This window comes from Physella acuta, unplaced genomic scaffold (assembly GCF_028476545.2).
Source record: "Physella acuta isolate Inbredline_101_S28 unplaced genomic scaffold, ASM2847654v3 ptg000105l, whole genome shotgun sequence".
NCBI classification, from domain to species: domain Eukaryota; kingdom Metazoa; phylum Mollusca; class Gastropoda; family Physidae; genus Physella; species Physella acuta.
Window position 1 is genome coordinate 609,623 of NW_026731625.1, and position 21,980 is coordinate 631,602.

At 38.5% G+C, this 21,980-nt stretch overlaps 1 protein-coding gene across 5 annotated transcripts in view; it reads right to left on the minus strand.

Moving 5' to 3' along the window:
- Positions 1–21,980, minus strand: part of LOC131932817 (uncharacterized) — an 86,765-nt gene that overhangs the window by 27,369 nt on the left and 37,416 nt on the right. For 4 of the 5 annotated variants that reach the window (XM_059289733.1, XM_059289726.1, XM_059289756.1 and 1 more), the window contains 27 exons: positions 21,347–21,388; positions 20,596–20,701; positions 19,799–20,038; positions 18,185–18,442; positions 17,563–17,814; positions 15,727–16,196; positions 15,250–15,335; positions 14,829–14,994; positions 12,877–12,964; positions 12,110–12,325; positions 11,284–11,550; positions 10,263–10,404; positions 9,865–9,956; positions 8,326–8,569; positions 6,395–6,539; positions 5,289–5,412; positions 5,010–5,181; positions 4,800–4,870; positions 4,378–4,538; positions 4,119–4,224; positions 3,814–4,026; positions 3,363–3,627; positions 2,943–3,030; positions 2,683–2,709; positions 2,511–2,525; positions 946–1,054; positions 502–735 (listed from right to left, as the gene is read on the minus strand). In XM_059289733.1, the coding sequence (XP_059145716.1) occupies positions 502–735; positions 946–1,054; positions 2,511–2,525; positions 2,683–2,709; positions 2,943–3,030; positions 3,363–3,627; positions 3,814–4,026; positions 4,119–4,224; positions 4,378–4,538; positions 4,800–4,870; positions 5,010–5,181; positions 5,289–5,412; positions 6,395–6,539; positions 8,326–8,569; positions 9,865–9,956; positions 10,263–10,404; positions 11,284–11,550; positions 12,110–12,325; positions 12,877–12,964; positions 14,829–14,994; positions 15,250–15,335; positions 15,727–16,196; positions 17,563–17,814; positions 18,185–18,442; positions 19,799–20,038; positions 20,596–20,701; positions 21,347–21,388 (4,399 nt within the window). The remainder of the gene's footprint in view (positions 1–501; positions 736–945; positions 1,055–2,510; positions 2,526–2,682; positions 2,710–2,942; positions 3,031–3,362; positions 3,628–3,813; positions 4,027–4,118; positions 4,225–4,377; positions 4,539–4,799; positions 4,871–5,009; positions 5,182–5,288; positions 5,413–6,394; positions 6,540–8,325; positions 8,570–9,864; positions 9,957–10,262; positions 10,405–11,283; positions 11,551–12,109; positions 12,326–12,876; positions 12,965–14,828; positions 14,995–15,249; positions 15,336–15,726; positions 16,197–17,562; positions 17,815–18,184; positions 18,443–19,798; positions 20,039–20,595; positions 20,702–21,346; positions 21,389–21,980) is intronic. The other variant, XM_059289740.1, reaches the window with a different exon arrangement.

Below are 21,980 nucleotides of genomic sequence, written 5' to 3' on the forward strand. Positions count from 1 at the left end.
AGGCAGCCAGTAGGCTACCCACACTGCTAGCATGTAAGCTACTCACACAGGTAGCCAGAAGCTACCCACACAGGCAGCCCGTAGGCTACCCACACTGCTAGCATGTAAGCTACTCACACAGGTAGCCAGAAGCTACCCACACAGGTAGCCAGCAGGCTACCCACACAGGCAGCCAGTAGGCTACCCACACTGCTAGCATGTAAGCTACTCACACAGGTAGCCAGAAGCTACCCACACAGGTAGCCTGTAGGCTACCCACACAGGTAGCCTGTAAGCTACCCACACAGGCAGCCAGTAGGCTACCCACACACATAGCCAGAAGCTACCCACACAGGTAGCCTGTAGGCTACCCACACAGGTAGCCTGTAAGCTACCCACACAGGCAGCCAGTAGGCTACCCACACACATAGCCTGTAGGCTACCCACACTGTCAGCATTAATGTTGTGGCCATAAACTATTTACAATTATTCTATCTTCAGGTGTAGAAAAAAATGATTTACTTGCAAAGTGCCTCGGTGTTATTGTCTTGATCAAAATTGGCAAGAAGTGTGACTAAAGTGCTGACACTGGCAAAAGCCTGGGATGGAATACACAACTGTGGAGCCCCACACACACCCAGGTCTGTGATGATGTTGGCTGTGGACGAGCTGATTGACAGGTACCAGTCTCTGGCACCAGGGCAGCCGCTCATGGCCTGATCAATGCAGGTTTTCACCTCGTTCTTGCTCAGTGAACTGTAAAGGTATTTGTTGAATGAACTGTATGGATATAACAACTAGTGAAAGAAAGATACACCAAGTAATAGAACTTTCTAAATTTAATTTTTATCTTAGCAAACAACTTTTATGTGGTCTCTTCAATATCTGATTGCAGCTGAAATGTACTTATAGATCCAAATGTATTCAATCATTTCTAACTACCAGATATCCAAACCAAAAACTCACTCGCAAAATTCACTTTTCTCTGCTGGTGTTAAAAGTTTGACAAAAATAGTTCTAAACAATTGTCTAGACAGACAGGCTTGAGCTCTTGTGTAGACGCATGTGTCTGTATCTGCAATAACAAGTGCTACAATAACAAGTGCTACAATAACAGGTGCTACAATAACAGGTGCTACAATAACAGGTGCTACAATAACAGGTGCTACAATAACAGGTGCTATAATAACATTAGCTACAATAAGAGGTGCTACAATAACAAGTGCTACAATAACAAGTGCTACAATAACAGGTGCTACAATAACAGGTGCTACAATAACAGGTGCTACAATAACAGGTGCTACAATAACAGGTGCTACAATAACAGGTGCTATAATAACATTAGCTACAATAAGAGGTGCTACAATAACAAGTGCTACAATAACAAGTGCTACAATAACAGGTGCTACAATAACAGGTGCTACAATAACAGGTGCTACAATAACAGGTGCTACAATAACAGGGGCTACAATAACAGGTGCTATAATAACATTAGCTACAATAAGAGGTGCTACAATAACAGGTGCTACAATAACAGGTGCTACAATAACAGGTGCTACAATTACATTAGCTACAATAACAGGTGCTACAATAACAGGTGCTACAATAACAGGTGCTACAATAACAGGTGCTACAATAACAGGTGCTACAATAACAGGTGCTACAATAACAGGTGCTACAATAACAGGTGCTACAATAACAGGTGCTACAATAACAGGTGCTACAATAACATTAGCTACAATAACAGGTGCTACAATAAGAGGTGCTACAATAACATTAGCTACAATAACAGGTGCTACAATAACAGGTGCTACAATAACATTAGCTACAATAACAGGTGCTACAATAACAGGTGCTACAATTACATTAGCTACAATAACAGGTGCTACAATAACAGGTGCTACAATAACAGGAGCTATAATAACATTAGCTACAATAACAGGTGCTACAATAACAGGTGCTATAATAACATTAGCTACAATAACAGGTGCTACAATAACAGGTGCTACAATAACAGGTGCTACAATAACATTTGCTACAATAACATTTGCTACAATAACAGGACTGGTGCTACAATAACATTAGCTACAATAACAGGTGCTATAAATAACATTAGCTACAATAACAGGTGCTACAATAACATTAGCTACAATAACAGGTGCTACAATAAGAGGTGCCACAATAACATTAGCTACAATAACAGGTGCCATAATAACATTAGCTACAATAACAGGTGCTACAATAATGTTTGCTACAATAACATGTGCTATAATAACACATGCTACAATACCATTAGCTACAATACCATTTGCTACAGTAACATTAACTCAATAACATGTGCTACAATAACATGTGCTACAATAACATTTGCTACAATAACATTAGCTACAATAACATTTGCTACAATAACATTAGCTACAATAACAATTGCTACAGTAATATGGATCTCAGTTTATTTCTTGACCAAAATATCAGTGTCAATTTTGTATTCAATGTTCTCAAAATAGAATTTTTCTTTAGTAGATACTTACCAATCAAGACAGCATCTAATAGGAATAGAAATATTTTTATATTATTTTATTGTGTTATTCTAACTATTCCTAAAAAATGTTAACATTTATGCTATAAATGATCACTTCAAATATAAAACTATTGCAAAAACCAAAAGTCTAGTACAAGAAAGAGGACCACAAAGTTTTGTACCTGAACTGTTGTATTGCAGAGTTGGAGCTGGAAAAAGAAAAGAAAATTAAAAAAAAAATAACATTTATATCTATGTAAATGACAAACTGTTATCTCTATTTAGGGTTGATAAAAAACTGTACACATTCTCATGTACACAATTGCATGTGACACATTGTACACATTTGTGTGTGACACATTGCACACATTTGTGTGTGAGACACATTGTACACATGTGTGTGTGGGGGGGGGGGGGTGAGACCATGAAGGAAATAACTTACTCTTACTTCCAGCGCTGACAGTCACCAAGACATCTGTGATCATGCTGTAGACTGGACTACTTTCAATTGTGCTGATGTTCATTTTCAACTTGAAATCAAACATTTCAAAAGGTTTTATAAACTTTTAAGTGGAATAAAAGTAAGATAAACAAATTCTTGAGCTATCAAACTAACTCTAGGTCATCAAAGTAAAAAACTAGGTCATTAAAGTAAAAGTGTAGGTCATTATAGTAAAAAACTAGGTCATTAAAGTAATAGTGTAGGTCATTAAAACTGTATTAAAAAGACTTCTGGAGCAAGTATATATCTACTGTTATACCATATTAGCAGGTTGTGAAGTACCTCTGCTTGACAGATTGACCAAGTATAGATAAGTGTGATCTATTGCCCAAGTAAACAAGATAAATGTGATCAGCTGACCGTATAGAATATATAATCCAATATTTCTTGACCGGAGCCTTGCTGGACAGTGAAAATCTTCTGGACATTAGTGAACACGTTAAGTAGTGCTTGGACAGAGGAAAGTTCCGGTAGGGTGACATTGATGGTCAGCTTGCAGTCAGTGCAGAGCTTCTTGAAGTATCTGGATACAAAGTGGCGCGCCATAAAGGCCCCTACAGACTGGGAGCATTGTGTATTGGTGCTCAAATACAGCTGCATACAATTCACTGCTTTCTGTAAACCTCTGCAAATAGTAGGGGAGATTTGACTCACTGGCAGTTTCACCTCCAGCTAAACACATACTACTAAATACATGTGTATATGTTATATTAGATGAGAAGGGGCTATGTGTACATGTGTAATTGTTAGATGAGAATGGACTATGTACATGTGTACATGTTATAATAGATGAGACAAGAGAAGTATTTACGAGCAGCTGTTGGTCTGCTGTCCAAAGAAACAGTCTGTGATGGATTTAGTTGAGCAGACTGGCACAGACACACAGACATTGTTGAGTGTGGCGTCTTGGATGTTGCACAGGCCATTGACCACTTTAGTAGCTGACCAGTTCAGGGCACCCATCTGATCTGCTGGACACCCACTCATTGAGCTTTGTACACATGCCACATTGGCTTGTAAATTCCTTTAAAAATTAGCAAAATATTAATTTTAAATATTATTTTGTTTGACTAACTTTTTAAGCAATGAAAGTTGAGAGTAGACTGATCATCTTACTGGCAAAAACCTGGCGTATCTACTTTGGTGAAGTCAAAAACAGAAGCAGCTGCACATTGCTTGGCTTGGTCTAGCTGGCAGGCTTCGTCTAGGCTTGTCACTGACTCTAGAAATATAGTGGGCCATTACAGCTTCACATACAATGACAGTTACATGAACTGTTTGATCTAGTTAAATAATTTTGATGGATTAAGCCAGTTCAATATTAGCTAGTTTAATTTTTAGTCAGAGTTACGTTTCCTGACTAGTGGGTACATACTGTTGCAGTAGAGTGCTAATGTAAGCGCAGGACAGCTGTTGCCCACGATATTTCTGATAACAATTCTGGTCTCTGTCTCAATCTTCTGTGCGTCATTTAGGACTGGTCCAGTGCAGTTTTTAGAGAAACGTGATGTGCACTCCAAGACAAACTTGGCTTGGCTGGGGAAAAAAATGTATGGCATCAAGGAGTCAGCTCTATTCAAATCTTCCTCAATATTTTGTGTGATCATGTAAAAATCTAATATTTTATGCTAAAGATAAATTTTAATATTTTGTGTGCTAAAGATAAAATTTAATATTTTGAGTACTAAAGATAAAATTTAATATTTTGAGTGCTAAAGGTAAAATTTAATATTTTGAGTGCTAAAGGTAAAATTTAATATTTTGAGTGCTAAAGATAAGTGTGATGGAAAAGCTGACCTGCATAAAGTTTCTGACTGGATGGAAGAATAAAGCGTCAGGGACTGGAAATCTTTCCTACACTGGCTCACCTGTAGGTGGAAACATTTCACAACTTTCACATGTCTGCCTACATTTTTTAAACTACATGTCTTACCCCACTGTCCTACATGTCCTACCCACCAGTGTCCTACATGTCCTACCCACCAGTGTCCTACATGTCCTACCTACCAGTGTTAGGTTACAAGTGTCCTCCTCATAATGCAGCACTGGACAGAGCCTGCTGTTCTGACTGTTGATGTTGGTGTTGAGGGCAGTGTACAAGCTCAGCTGGAACTTGGACAGTGAGCTGCCACAGCTGGCCACAAGTGACCCAGCCTCATTCTGGATCTCTTTGATTGTTCTGTCAAGATACACAACATGACTTGATTCTTCTGATAATGGCTGAATCTATTAGTGTTATTTGCACAGCCTTTGACAAAATATAACTGGTATTTGTTTACAACATACCTGCATATTTTCTCTCGACTGTCCAATGGAGCAATAGAGATGAGTGGGGGGATACTCATCTGATAGATCAGCGCAGCCAGACGCTTCAAGTCACAGGTGGAGTTGCTTTCTCTTCTCTTGCGCTCTGGTGGCCAATAGTCACAAATAAAATTAGTCTTGATAAACAGAACTAAGACTAGACTTGACAAATAAAAACAGAACTAAGACTAGACTTGACAAATAAAAACAGAACTAAGACTAGACTTGACAAATAAAAACAGAACTAAGACTAGACTTGACAAATAAAACAAGAACTAAGACTAGACTTGACAAATAAAAACAGAACTAAGACTAGACTTGACAAATAAAAAAGAATTAAGATATTTTAATAAATATCAATTAAAATAATTCTTTGAAATCACATTATTTACTTGCATAACCTGACTAAATTAGAAGAAAGTTTTCATAAATTGATTTTAGTACTAATATCTAACCTTTTTGGTAAAATATTTTAAGCCAGAATCAAAGGACTAGAAAATATTTAATTACAAAATATGAAACTCAGAATTGTTAAGCTACAGAGCAAAACATGAGCCAGTATTTAATGAGGTTTCTAGGTCAGATATCTTTATTTATCCGACCTGAAGCGAGTTATAAATTTTGTTGTTTTTACAAAATCATATTTTGATGCTGCGCAATGACCATGTTTTGCTCAGTAGTTTGTTAGTTGGCAGAAATAGTTGCCGGAAAAACATCTAAAAGTCAGAAAGTTTCAGGATCTAAGGATACTTCTATAAACTCATTTCTACTTGAAACAAAATAAAAAGCTTTCTTCAAAGGAATGTTAATTTTCTAAAAGCTTAACAAAGAAGTAGTGCATGCAAATTTTAAGCTAATTGATGTATCACTTTCTGGTACCACTTTTTGGTACTACTGGATATGAAAGTCTTGATGGTCTTGCCACTTCAGGTGTTGTTCAGTTTTGGGTGTAGATTGTTAAAAAAATTTTCTACCAGGCTAAATCTAGTAAAGAAAGCTAAAAGATTATTTCTACAACTACTCACACAGGCACCTGACGTCTATGAGAGAAACAGATCCTGAGACCCTGAAAGAAACCTGACCCTTACCATTACCATTACCAATTTCCTGACAGATGCCTGCTGCTTCCACCTGCAACAGGACACTGTTGACAGGTTCCCTGATGTAGGCTTCAAGCTGGCTGGGCAGGCTCAGCACATAGGCTTTCAGTCCCCTGACGGCAGCGCAGGTTTTCTGGTGCATTCAGTAGGACAATCATTTGTCTTGGGTTACATTTAGTAGGACAATCATTTGTCTTGGGTTACATTCATTAGGACAATCATTTGTCTTGGGTTACATTTATATGGACAATTGAATCATTTGTCTTGGGTTATATTTATATGGACAATTGAATCATTTGTCTTGGGTTAAACTTGCATCAACTATTTAACCCTTTTTGGTGGGTTAAAATTATTTGAAAATTTTTATTATTTCTAAGCTAATATAAAGAAAACTTGTGCTTATGTTTGAATAAAAGGTTTAAAAAAGTAGTAAATTAAAAGAAACAAAAAAGGTGTATATAGACCCAGCTGAGTTGTAAATTTGATATCCTGTGTATATAGACCCAGCTGAGTTGTAAATTTGATATCCTGTGTATATAGACCCAGCTGAGTTGTAAATTTGATATCTAGTGTGTGATGACACAAGTTCATGTCAGATAGGTCAAGTTGAAGTTAGCAGAAACAGAGTATAGCTTTGTAAGGTGGACCAATAGATTTGCAGGAGCTGACCGGTCATGTGGGATGGTCAGATGACCACTGAGGCGTGGGTCAGCAGTTGGAGATAGGTAGCGATAGAGAACAGTTAGATACAGGTAGTAGATGGTAGAACTTAGGATGTAGTTAGGGTAGGAGTAGGAAATTGATTTTTGTTAAATAAAGAACCATTATAGTATATCTTGAATTGGACTTGTATGTGTTGGATTTCACTAAACTGTGTCAGTTAACACAGTACAATCCCCGGACAGGGTGTGTATTACTGTATAAATTATGGTATACAAATAGATACATTCATATAACCACAAAAACCCCACCCCAAAATGTGTAAATAGACCCAGCTGTAAATTTGATATCATGTGTAAATAGACCCAGCTGTAAATTTGATACCATGTGTAAATAGACCCAGCTGTAAATTTGATATCATGTGTAAATAGACCCAGCTGTAAATTTGATACCATGTGTAAATAGACCCAGCTGTAAATTTGATATCATGTGTAAATAGACCCAGCTGTAAATTTGATATCATGTGTAAATAGACCCAGCTGTAAATTTTAGATCATGTGTAAATAGACCCAGCTGTAAATTTGATATCATGTGTAAATAGACCCAGCTGTAAATTTTAGATCATGTGTAAATAGACTCAGCTGTAAATTTGATATCATGTGTAAATAGACCCAGCTGTAAATTTTAGATCATGTGTAAATAGACCCAGCTGTAAATTTGATATCATGTGTAAATAGACCCAGCTGTAAATTTTAGATCATGTGTAAATAGACCCAGCTGTAAATTTGATACATGTGTAAATAGACCCAGCTGTAAATTTTAGATCATGTGTAAATAGACTCAGCTGTAAATTTGATACCATGTGTAAATAGACCCAGCTGTAAATTTTAGATCATGTGTAAATAGACCCAGCTGTAAATTTGATACCATGTGTAAATAGACCCAGCTGTAAATTTTAGATCATGTGTAAATAGACCCAGCTGTAAATTTGATACCATGTGTAAATAGACCCAGCTGTAAATTTGATACCATGTGTAAATAGACCCAGCTGTAAATTTGATACCATGTATAAATAGACCCAGCTGTAAATTTGATACCATGTGTAAATAGACCCAGCTGTAAATTTGATACCATGTGTAAATAGACCCAGCTGTAAATTTGATACCATGTGTAAATAGACCCAGCTGTAAATTTGATATCATGTGTAAATAGACCCAGCTGTAAATTTGATACCATGTGTAAATAGACCCGGTACTCACATTCTGGTCATCCTCTAGGAAACCTTGCTGGACCTGAGCCTGGAAGTCCAGCTGGGTGGACATGGCAGAGAAGTAGATGTCCTTCTTGAGCTCAATGCTAAAGACAAAGCTGCTGCTCTCTGCCTGACATGACTCAATGCTCTGGGACAGCTTGAAGATGATGTAGTTGCTGAGGTCTTTTTGTTGTGCTGAGCTGCAGCCACTGGTGTAGCTCTTGTAGTACAGCTCCACCTCTTTCATGTACCTGGTGGGCAAATCATTGCGATCTACTGAGCTAATCATTGTGATCTACTGAGCTAATCATTGTGATCTACTGAGCTAATCATTTTGATCTACTGAGCTAATCATTTTGATCTATTGAGCTAATCATTTTGATCTACTGAGCTAATCATTTTGATCTACTGAGCTAATCATTTTGATCTACTGAGCTAATCATTGTGATCTACTGAGCTAATCATTGTGATCTACTGAGCTAATCATTGTGATCTACTGAGCTAATCATTTTGATCTACTGAGCTAATCATTTTGATCTATTGAGCTAATCATTTTGATCTACTGAGCTAATCATTTTGATCTACTGAGCTAATCATTTTGATCTACTGAGCTAATCATTGTGATCTACTGAGCTAATCATTGTGATCTACTGAGCTAATCATTGTGATCTACTGAGCTAATCATTTTGATCTACTGAGCTAATCATTTTGATCTACTGAGCTAATCATTTTGATCTACTGAGCTAATTATTTTGATCTACTGAGCTAATCATTGTGATCTACTGAGCTAATCATTTTGATCTACTGAGCTAATCATTGAAATCTACTGAGCTAATCATTGTGATCTACTGAGCTAATAATTTTGATCTACTGAGCTAATCATTTTGATCTACTGAGCTAATCATTTTGATCTACTGAGCTAATTATTTTGATCTACTGAGCTAATCATTGTGATCTACTGAGCTAATCATTGTGATCTACTAAGCTAATCATTGTGATCTACTGAGCTAATCATTGTGATCTACTGAGCTAATCATTTTGATCTACTGAGCTAATCATTTTGATCTACTGAGCTAATCATTTTGATCTACTGAGCTAATCATTGTGATCTACTGAGCTAATCATTGTGATCTACTGAGCTAATCATTGTGATCTACTGAGCTAATCATTGTGATCTACTGAGCTAATCATTTTGATCTACTGAGCTAATCATTTTGATCTACTGAGCTAATCATTGTGATCTACTGAGCTAATCATTGTGATCTACTGAGCTAATCATTTTGATTTAATGCTGGCACGTTTTCTTTTTCTCAAACAAATAAATAGAATATTGAACTAATTTCTAAATCATGGGTATCAAAATGATAGGTCTAAATTAGGGTTATTTAAATAAACGAGAGGTCTAAATTAGGGCTACTAAACTAAATGAGGTCTAAATTAGGGGTATAAAAATAAATGAGGTCTAAATCATGGCTACTAAACTAAATGAGAGGTCTAAATTAGAAGTATAAAAATAAATGAGGTCTAAATCATGGCCATTGATTACCAGCAAGTCAAGGTCTGGATAGTTTTGATCCCACTGAAGACTTTATCCACAAAGTTCATCACAACATCAGTTTTACAGGATCCGCTACAGTTCTAAATTTTAAAACAATCACAACATCAGTTTTACAGGATCCGCTACAGTTCTAAATTTTAAAACAATCACAACATCAGTTTTACAGGATACAGTTCTAAATTTTAAAACAATCACAACATCAGTTTTACAGGATCCGCTACAGTTCTAAATTTTAAAAACAATCACAACATCAGTTTTACAGGATACAGTTCTAAATTTAATAAACACAGAATTGTGGTCTAGTCTAGGAAGTATGAAAATGTGTATAGATTTCCAGGTTACAAATGAGACTAGCTACATTTTAAAGCCAATTGCCTGGGACTTACATTTTCTATGTGGGGCTGCAGGGTGGCATTACACTTGTTTTGAAGGTCAAGGTCAAGCCTGCTCAACTTGTCTGTAACAAACTGGTGCACGTTGCAGTTGTTGAGTTTCTGGCGAGCTTGAATGGCCTGGGCTGCACAGGAGCTGGGGACAGTTTGGTCATCAAGTTTATTAGCACCAGTAGTAGCTGGGGACAGTTTGGTCATCAAGTTTATTAGCACCAGTAGTAGCTGGGGACAGTTTGGTCATCAAGTTTATTAGCACCAGTAGTAGCTGGGGACAGTTTGGTCATCAAGTTTATTAGCACCAGTAGGAGCTGGGGACAGTTTGGTCATCAAGTTTATTAGCACCAGTAGTAGCTGGGGACAGTTTGGTCATCAAGTTTATTAGCACCAGTAGTAGCTGGGGACAGTTTGGTCATCAAGTTTATTAGCACCAGTAGGAGCTGGGGACAGTTTGGTCATCAAGTTTATTAGCACCAGTAGTAGCTGGGGACAGTTTGGTCATCAAGTTTATTAGCACCAGTAGTAGCTGGGGACAGTTTGGTCATCAAGTTTATTAGCACCAGTAGGGGCTGGGGACAGTTTGGTCATCAAGTTTATTAGCACCAGTAGTAGCTGGGGACAGTTTGGTCATCAAGTTTATTAGCACCAGTAGTAGCTGGGGACAGTTTGGTCATCAAGTTTATTAGCACCAGTAGTAGCTGGGGACAGTTTGGTCATCAAGTTTATTAGCACCAGTAGGGGCTGGGGACAGTTTGGTCATCAAGTTTATTAGCACCAGTAGTAGCTGGGGACAGTTTGGTCATCAAGTTTATTAGCACCAGTAGGGGCTGGGGACAGTTTGGTCATCAAGTTTATTAGCACCAGTAGTAGCTGGGGACAGTTTGGTCATCAAGTTTATTAGCACCAGTAGTAGCTGGGGACAGTTTGGTCATCAAGTTTATTAGCACCATTAGGCAACTGTAATGTGTGTCAATATCCAGAGTCTTGGAATGATTTTAATTACATGCAGTACACTCACCCACAGTTTCTGGTCTTGTCATCCTTGGTCATCTCATCAAATGCCCTATAAATGCCCTTTATGCCCTCAAAGATGTGCCCGGAGCACTGAGGTTCTTCAGGTGGTTCCACTCTGGTTCCAGCAGCCAGACAGTGATCTCTGCTGCAGTAAGTTGCTCCAATGCTCTGGATAAAGTCTTGGGACTGTTGGACTGCTATCTGACCAGCTTGGGAGCATCGTCCTGAGACCAGTAGCTCACTCACACTCCTGTTCATGGTCTTTAGGGCCCTGCTCAGATTAGGATAGAGGTCATTTCTTGGCCAGTCAGTTTGGGATAGAGGTCAGTTCATGGCCAGTCAGTTTGGGATAGAGGTCATTTCTTGGCCAGTCAGTTTTATTTTCTACTATCAACATATCACAGCCACTAAACTTTTTATTGTCTGCATCAACTTGTCACAACCACTGAACTTTTATTGTGTGCTGTCGACTTGTAACAGCCACTAACCTTTTATCCTCTGCTATCAACATATCACAGCCACTAAAAGATTGACCTATTCGCCACTAATGTATTTATGTTTGCCATGTTAAAACTTTGATCCAGACAAAAGTTAAAAGTATTTACTTGCAAATGGCAAGTCCCTGGCTGGTGTAGGAGTAAGACAACAACGTCTGGATGACAAAAGTTAAAAGTATTTACTTGCAAATGGCAAGGCCCTGGCTGGTGTAGGAGTAAGACAACAACGTCTGGATGACAAAAGTTAAAAGTATTTACTTGCAAATGGCAAGTCCCTGGCTGGTGTAGGAGTAAGACAACAACGTCTGGATGACAAAAGTTAAAAGTATTTACTTGCAAATGGCAAGGCCCTGGCTGGTGTAGGAGTAAGACAACAAAGTCTGGATGGAGTCCAGAGCCAGCGACCTGCAGCTATCAACACCTGCGTCTATAACACAGCTGCTTGTTGCTAGGGCAAAGTAGGCTCCCTTGGATGCTTCCATAAGTGCTTGACCATTGGAACATGATGCAGCATATTTTTGTACACAGCCTAGATTGTAGGTTGCATCTCTAGGGAAATCATTTTGACAAAATAAATAATAAACAATCCAGAATACAACCAGAAAATTCACTGTATTTTAAAATGTAAGTTCACTTATAGCTTTTGTGTGGTTTACATTTCCCACACTGACCATACACCATGTAAACTGTGTTTTACACTGACCATACACCATGTAAACTGTGTTTTACACTGACCATACACCATGTAAACTGTGTTTTACACTGACCATACACCATGTAAACTGTGTTTTACACTGACGAGACACCATGTAAACTGTGTTTTACACTGACCATACACCATGTAAACTGTGTTTTACACTGACCATACACCATGTAAACTGTGTTTTACACTGACCATACACCATGTAAACTGTGTTTTACACTGACCATACACCATATGTAAAGTGTTTCACACTGACCATACACCATGTAAACTGTGTTTTACACTGACGAGACACCATGTAAACTGTGTTTTACACTGACCATACACCATATGTAAAGTGTTTTACACTGACCATACACCATGTAAAGTGTGTTTTACACTGACCATGTGTACTGACCTGCAGCTAATGTTGTCTGACTTGAGGGACAGAATGAGAAAGTCCAGGGCACAAGCCTGCGAGTATTCCAGCTGACAGGTGTCTGGATCTAAACAAAAATTTTAACTGCTGACAGGTGTCTGGATCTAAACAAAATTTTAACTGCTGACAGGTGTCTGGATCTAAACAAAAATTTTAACTGAGTGCTGACAGGTGTCTGGATCTAAACAAAAATTTTAACTGCTGACAGGTGTCTGGATCTAAACAAAAATGTAACTGCTGACAGGTGTCTGGATCTAAACAAAAATTTTAACTGAGTGCTGACAGGTGTCTGGATCTAAACAAAAATTTTAACTGAGTGCTGACAGGTGTCTGGATCTAAACAAAAATTTTAACTGCTGACAGGTGTCTGGATCTAAACAAAAATGTAACTGCTGACAGGTGTCTGGATCTAAACAAAAATTTTAACTGAGTGCTGACAGGTGTCTGGATCTAAACAAAAATTTTAACTGCTGACAGGTGTCTGGATCTAAACAAAATTTTAACTGCTGACAGGTGTCTGGATCTAAACAAAAATTTTAACTGAGTGCTGACAGGTGTCTGGATCTAAACAAAAATTTTAACTGCTGACAGGTGTCTGGATCTAAACAAAAATGTAACTGCTGACAGGTGTCTGGATCTAAACAAAAATTTTAACTGAGTGCTGACAGGTGTCTGGATCTAAACAAAAATTTTAACTGAGTGCTGACAGGTGTCTGGATCTAAACAAAAATTTTAACTGCTGACAGGTGTCTGGATCTAAACAAAAATGTAACTGCTGACAGGTGTCTGGATCTAAACAAAAATTTTAACTGAGTGCTGACAGGTGTCTGGATCTAAACAAAAATTTTAACTGAGTGCTGACAGGTGTCTGGATCTAAACAAAAATTTTAACTGCTGACAGGTGTCTGGATCTAAACAAAAATGTAACTGCTGACAGGTGTCTGGATCTAAACAAAAATTTTAACTGAGTGCTGACAGGTGTCTGGATCTAAACAAAAATTTTAACTGCTGACAGGTGTCTGGATCTAAACAAAAATTTTAACTGCTGACAGGTGTCTGGATCTAAACAAAAATTTTAACTGAGTGCTGACAGGTGTCTGGATCTAAACAAAAATTTTAACTGCTGACAGGTGTCTGGATCTAAACAAAAATGTAACTGCTGACAGGTGTCTGGATCTAAACAAAAATTTTAACTGAGTGCTGACAGGTGTCTGGATCTAAACAAAAATTTTAACTGCTGACAGGTGTCTGGATCTAAACAAAAATTTTAACTGCTGACAGGTGTCTGGATCTAAACAAAAATTTTAACTGCTGACAGGTGTCTGGATCTAAACAAAAATTTTAACTGCTGACAGGTGTCTGGATCTAAACAAAAATTTTAACTGCTGACAGGTGTCTGGATCTAAACAAAAATTTTAACTGCTGACAGGTGTCTGGATCTAAACAAAAATTTTAACTGAGTGCTGACAGGTGTCTGGATCTAAACAAAAATTTTAACTGCTGACAGGTGTCTGGATCTAAACAAAAATTTTAACTGCTGACAGGTGTCTGGATCTAAACAAAATTTTAACTGCTGACAGGTGTCTGGATCTAAACAAAAATTTTAACTGCTGACAGGTGTCTGGATCTAAACAAAAATTTTAACTGCTGACAGGTGTCTGGATCTAAACAAAAATTTTAACTGCTGACAGGTGTCTGGATCTAAACAAAAATTTTAACTGAGTGCTGACAGGTGTCTGGATCTAAACAAAAATTTTAACTGAGTCCTGACTTTTTAGATGTGAAATATTGCTTTCATATCTTTAAAAAGTTTTCTCTAGTGTTTGATGAACCAAACTACTAAACCAAACTACCTTCAGTACGGGTTAAACCAAACTACCTTCAGTGCGGGTTAAACCAAACTACCTTCAGTACGGGTTAAACCTAACTACCTTCAGTATGGGTTAGGCTGGAGTTCTCCCTTGTGTTACACAGCTCATCAGCACAGCAATATGTGCGTACGCTGGCAGCTCCACTGTTTCTACAGGCGTTGGGGTTAGTGCATCCAGCTTTGTATTTGATGCTATTGCCAGTCAGGGTTTGTCTAAACATGCACATCTAGAACAACAAATGAAATGTCTAACACATCTACAACAAAAAATGAAATGTGTCTAATCATGTGAAATGGAAGTTGTAGATTGGGGTATTCAGAGGATGAAGATTGGTGGATGAGGTTGTGAGGGGGATGTTGGAAGTGCTTGTGTATACACAAACATATCATGAAAAATGTAAGTCACAATGTTGGAAGTGCTTGTATATACACAAACATATGAAAAATGTAAGTGACAAAGAATGTTCTATAATTAGACTGACCCTTTTGTTGGTGGGGCACGTCTCTGTTTGAAGCTTACATTCAGCTGGGCTACCACCATTCTTACAGAAGTAGCATGAAAGGTCCCCTAAAAATAATAGAAGTAGCGAGGAAACTTGAAAGTTCATATGAAAAATGCTAAAATACAGATATTTAAAAAAATGTGAGCCCTAAATAGCCAATTTTATCCCTTTATAAATCCTCAGAACATATCAACTCCAAGATAATAGTTTTTATTTACCTCGAAAAAATTCAAAATAACCATGTTAAAACTATTTTTAAAATAGCCCTAATAGAATTAAGACATCTGCTTAGAAAATTATTGGGTTTTTTTCTCTAAAAATCTTCATTTTCAAAACAAAACTGCCTCATAAAAATTACATCTCAGAATTTAAGCTTCAAATGAGCCAGTAGGCTACTATGTGATTTAAAAACTGAGTGAAGAAATACGAGTGGTGTGATAAAAAAATGTCAGGTACTTGTGTCGCTGCATCTGGCCTGCACTGCCCCCCAGACTGCCTCGTATATTGGCCTCAGGATTTTCCTCTTCTCTGCTGGGATGATGTCTAGACTTCTGTCAACACAGGCCCACGCTTGACTGGCCCTGACACACAGGGTGTTGAGGTTAGGACTGCTTGCTGCACTGCTTGCTGCGCTCTCTTCACCATCCTCTGTGTCTGTGTCTACTGATTCTTTGGAATTCCTTTTCCTTTCTTTGGAACTTAATTTACTGGATGTGTCCACTGAATCATCCTCTGGTTCAAGGTCATTAATTTGGCGAACAATGCTGTCAAAATCTTGGGCACATCTCAAGACGTCTGTGCAAACAGTTTCATAGTCTGTGAACTTGGCCAGCGTAGTCCTGAGTCTCTCAACAATCAGACCAGCTTCATCACTGCTGCAGGCTTTGGTATTCTCTGATACACACAACTTCAGGCTATTAATAGACCTGTCAACAACATTCAAAGTAAAATTAGGCCTTTCATGTTTGTCATATGTGTTGCTCCTGCTACTAGACTAGTGTTTAACTGGCATGTGCTACTAGAGTTTAACTTACTGACATGTGCTACTAAAGTTTAACTTACTGACATGTGCTACTAGAGTTTAACTTACTGACATGTGCTACTAAAGTTTAACTTACTGACATGTGCTACTAGAGTTTAACTTACTGACACGTGCTACTAAAGTTTAACTTACTGACATGTGCTACTAGAGTTTAACTTACTGACATGTGCTACTAAAGTTTAACTTACTGACATGTGCTACTAGAGTTTAACTTACTGACATGTGCTACTAAAGTTTAACTTACTGACACGTGCTACTAAAGTTTAACTTACTGACACGTGCTACTAGAGTTAAACTTACTGACACGTGCTACTAAAGTTTAACTTACTGACACGTGCTACTAGAGTTTAACTTACTGACATGTGCTACTAAAGTTTAACTTACTGACATGTGCTACTAGAGTTTAACTTACTGACACGTGCTACTAAAGTTTAACTTACTGACACGTGCTACTAGAGTTTAACTAACTGGCATGTGCTACTAGAGTTTAACTTACTGACACGTGCTACTAAAGTTTAACTTACTGACACGTGCTACTAGAGTTTAACTTACTGACACGTGCTACTAGAGTTTAACTAACTGGCATGTGCTACTAGAGTTTAACTTACTGACACGTGCTACTAAAGTTTAACTAACTGGCATGTGCTACTAGAGTTTAACTTACTGACACGTGCTACTAAAGTTTAACTTACTGACACGTGCTACTAGAGTTTAACTTACTGACACGTGCTACTAGAGTTTAACTAACTGGCATGTGCTACTAGAGTTTAACTTACTGACATGTGCTACTAGAGTTTAACTTACTGACATGTGCTACTAGAGTTTAACTTACTGACACGTGCTACTAGAGTTTAACTTACTGACACGTGCTACTAAAGTTTAACTTACTGACACGTGCTACTAGAGTTTAACTTACTGACACGTGCTACTAGAGTTTAACTAACTGGCATGTGCTACTAGAGTTTAACTTACTGACATGTGCTACTAGAGTTTAACTTACTGACATGTGCTACTAGAGTTTAACTTACTGACATGTGCTACTAGAGTTTAACTTACTGACACGTGCTACTAGAGTTTAACTAACTGGCATGTGCTACTAGAGTTTAACTTACTGACATGTGCTACTAGAGTTTAACTTACTGACATGTGCTACTAGAGTTTAACTTACTGACATGTGCTACTAGAGTTTAACTTACTGACATGTGCTACTAGAGTTTAACTTACTGACACGTGCTACTAGTTGAACTTACTGACACGTGCTCCTGCTAACAAACACATTGTCTGCCACACTGGAAGAGAAAGTAGCCAGGCACTGCTGAGCCTTGTTGACCCAACAGCCAGGTCTGCAGCCAAATGGAGCGCTGGGCTCTGGGTCAGTCCGACAGCCCAGCCTGTTCTGGAGTTTCTCCACCACCAGCTGGTCCAGCAAACCTAACTTGGGAATGTGGCCCTTGCAGCTGCCAGTGTACTTGTGGACACAGTCCAGGTTTTCACTCAGTGATCTGTTCAAGAGGTTCACAATCAGCACAATCTACTTGCTCAATCTTACAACACAATCTTACAACACAATCTTACAACACAATCTTACAGCACAATCTTACAACACAATCTTACAACACAATCTTACAGCACAATCTTACAACACAATCTTACAACACAATCTTACAACACAATCTTACAGCTGAATCTTACAGCTCAATCTAACAGCTCAATTTTACAACTCAATCTACTTGCTCAATCTTACAGCACAATTTTGCAGCACAATCCTGTAGGTTCATTATCTTAAGCACAATCTTATATCACAACAGTTTTACACAATGATCTGAGAGAATGTTCTAACAAAACTGTAATGAAAAAAGCAAAGTCTTGTACCTGCACTTGGCTTCCCTAGATTTGAAAGGATTGGCCGTGTCCTTAACTTGACTGACTGCACACTTGACGGCCTTACTGATCTGGCAGCTGGTGAGGTCATCATTTTCTGTCTGACAGACCACGGGACTTGTGTCCACATTACACTTGGCCTCCACTGAGCGCTTGACTGATGAGTACTGGGCACTCAGTCTAGACAGGCTGCACCGGTCACACTTGTAGCTGAAGTTATCCACACACTCGTTGGTCTCTCTCAAAAGTCTTCAGGAAAAAAGGTCATGTTTTAGTTGGTCTCACTGATATCACCCAGTCAACTTACTGACATCACCCAGTCAACTTACTGACATCACCCAGTCAACTTACTGACATCACCCAGTCAACTTACTGACATCACCCAGTCAACTTACTGACATCAGTCAACTTACTGACATCACCCAGTCAACTTACTGACATCACCCAGTCAACTGACACCACCCAGTCAACTTACTGACATCAGTCAACTTACTGACATCACCCAGTCAATGTACTGACATCACCCAGTCAACTGACATCACCCAGTCAACTTACTGACATCAGTCAACTTACTGACATCACCCAGTCAACTTACTGACATCAGTCAACTTACTGACATCACCCAGTCAACTTACTGACATCAGTCAACTTACTGACATCACCCAGTCAACTTACTGACATCACCCAGTCAACTTACTGACATCAGTCAACTTACTGACATCAGTCAACTTACTGACATCACCCAGTCAACTTACTGACATCACCCAGTCAACTTACTGACATCACCCAGTCAACTTACTGACATCACCCAGTCAACTTACTGACATCACCCAGTCAACTTACTGACATCACCCAGTCAACTTACTGACATCACCCAGTCAACTTACTGACATCAGTCAACTTACTGACATCACCCAGTCAACTTACTGACATCAGTCAACTTACTGACATCACCCAGTCAACTTACTGACATCACCCAGTCAACTTACTGACATCAGTCAACTTACTGACATCACCCAGTCAACTTACTGACATCACCCAGTCAACTTACTGACATCAGTCAACTTACTGACATCACCCAGTCAACTTACTGACATCACCCAGTCAACTTACTGACATCACCCAGTCAACTTACTGACATCAGTCAACTTACTGACATCACCCAGTCAACTGACATGACCCAGTCAACTTACTGACATCACCCAGTCAACTTACTGACATCACCCAGTCAACTTACTGACATCAGTCAACTTACTGACATCACCCAGTCAACTTACTGACATCAGTCAACTTACTGACATCACCCAGTCAACTTACTGACATCACCCAGTCAACTTACTGACATCACCCAGTCAACTTACTGACATCAGTCAACTTACTGACATCAGTCAACTTACTGACATCACCCAGTCAACTTACTGACATCACCCAGTCAACTTACTGACATCACCCAGTCAACTTACTGACATCACCCAGTCAACTTACTGACATCACCCAGTCAACTTACTGACATCAGTCAACTTACTGACATCACCCAGTCAACTTACTGACATCACCCAGTCAACTTACTGACATCAGTCAACTTACTGACATCAGTCAACTTACTGACATAATCCTGGGACAGTTTGACTTCTGCCTAGCAACAAAAGGTTGTTGTACAAGGTCGTGATGCAGGAGTTGACCTTCTGAAGGTCACACCTCTTCTGTGGGAGCTCCAGGTCTCCACAACCGCTGCCCACGAGCATCAATGCTGCCTTCAGACCAAACTGGAGTTGGGTGAGGAACCCAGAGGAACAGTGAGCCATGACACTTGATTCTAGCCTTGCCTTTAGATCATTGTACTGCCTGTGAAATTGAAACATTTCTCTCTTTACTATGACAAAAGTTCCTCTAAAAATGAGGAAACCATTGAGTCAAATGTGTTACCTGCAGACAGACTGGTCAAATGTATTACCTGCAGACAGACTGGTCAAATGTGTTACCTGCAGACAGACTGGTCAAATGTATTACCTGCAGACAGACTGGTCAAATGTGTTACCTGCAGACAGACTGGTCAAATGTGTTACCTGCAGACAGACTGGTCAAATGTGTTACCTGCAGACAGACTGGTCAAATGTGTTACCTGCAGACAGACTGGTCAAATGTGTTACCTGCAGACAGACTGGTCAAATGTGTTACCTGCAGACAGACTGGTCAAATGTGTTACCTGCAGACAGACTGGTCAAATGTGTTACCTGCAGACAGACTGGTCAAATGTGTTACCTGCAGACAGACTGGTCAAATGTGTTACCTGCAGACAGACTGGTCAAATGTGTTACCTGCAGACAGACTGGTCAAATGTGTTACCTGCAGACAGACTGGTCAAATGTGTTACCTGCAGACAGACTGGTCAAATGTGTTACCTGCAGACAGACTGGTCAGGTTTGGGAACAGAGAAACTGGAGATGGCGCTGGACAACAGCAGGTTTAGTGTGACCTTGACCTCCAGAGCTGGACAGCCATCATCCTCTGGAGATGTCATTCAAACAATCAAAACATTGACACATGTCACATGTCCACATACTTTAACCAAAAAACACTGTCACCGTTTAAAACAGTTCCATAATGACATAGCGTAATTTATCTGGGAGGGGGGGGAATAATGACATGGGGTAATTGACAAGTGAGTCCTAGATTTGGTGGGTCCATATCAAGCTCAATGTTGTTACAAGGTAATCAGAACAAAACAATAAAGTACCAAGACAATCATACAAAACAATAAAGTACCAAGACAATCATACAAAACAATAAAGTACCAAGACAATCATACAGAACAAAACAATAAAGTACCTAGACAATCATACAAAACAATAAAGTACCAAGACAATCATACAAAACAATAAAGTACCAAGACAATCATACAAAACAATAAAGTACCAAGACAATCATACAAAACAATAAAGTACCAAGACAATCATACAAAACAATAAAGTACCAAGACAATCATACAGAACAAAACAATAAAGTACCAAGACAATCATACAAAACAATAAAGTACCAAGACAATCATATAAAACAATAAAGTACCAACACAATCATACAAAACAATAAAGTACCAAGACAATCATATAAAACAATAAAGTACCAACACAATCATACAAAACAAAAAAGTACCTAGCCCATTGGCTGGAAGTTGTAGTTCTTGTGACACTTGCCCTTAAAAAAAAATGACATTTGATGTTAAAGCATTACAATGACATTTACTTGTTACAATTACAATGATATTTATATACATCTTTATATGTGCAAGAATGACATTTACCTAGATTGTCACAAAGTGCAAGAATGTCATTTACCTAGATTGTCACAAAGTGCAAGAATGTCATTTACCTAGATTATCACAAAGTGCAAGAATGTCATTTACCTAGATTATCACAAAGTGCAAGAATGTCATTTACCTAGATTATCACAAAGTGCAAGAATGTCATTTACCTAGATTGTCACAAAGTGCAAGAATGACATTTACCTAGATTGTCACAAAGTGCAAGAATGACATTTACCTAGATTGTCACAAAGTGCAAGAATGTCATTTACCTAGATTGTCACAAAGTGCAAGAATGACATTTACCTAGATTGTCACAAAGTGCAAGAATGTCATTTACCTAGATTGTCACAAAGTGCAAGAATGTCATTTACCTAGATTGTCACAAAGTGCAAGAATGACATTTACCTAGATTGTCACAAAGTGCAAGAATGACATTTACCTAGATTGTCACAAAGTGCAAGAATGACATTTACCTAGATTGTC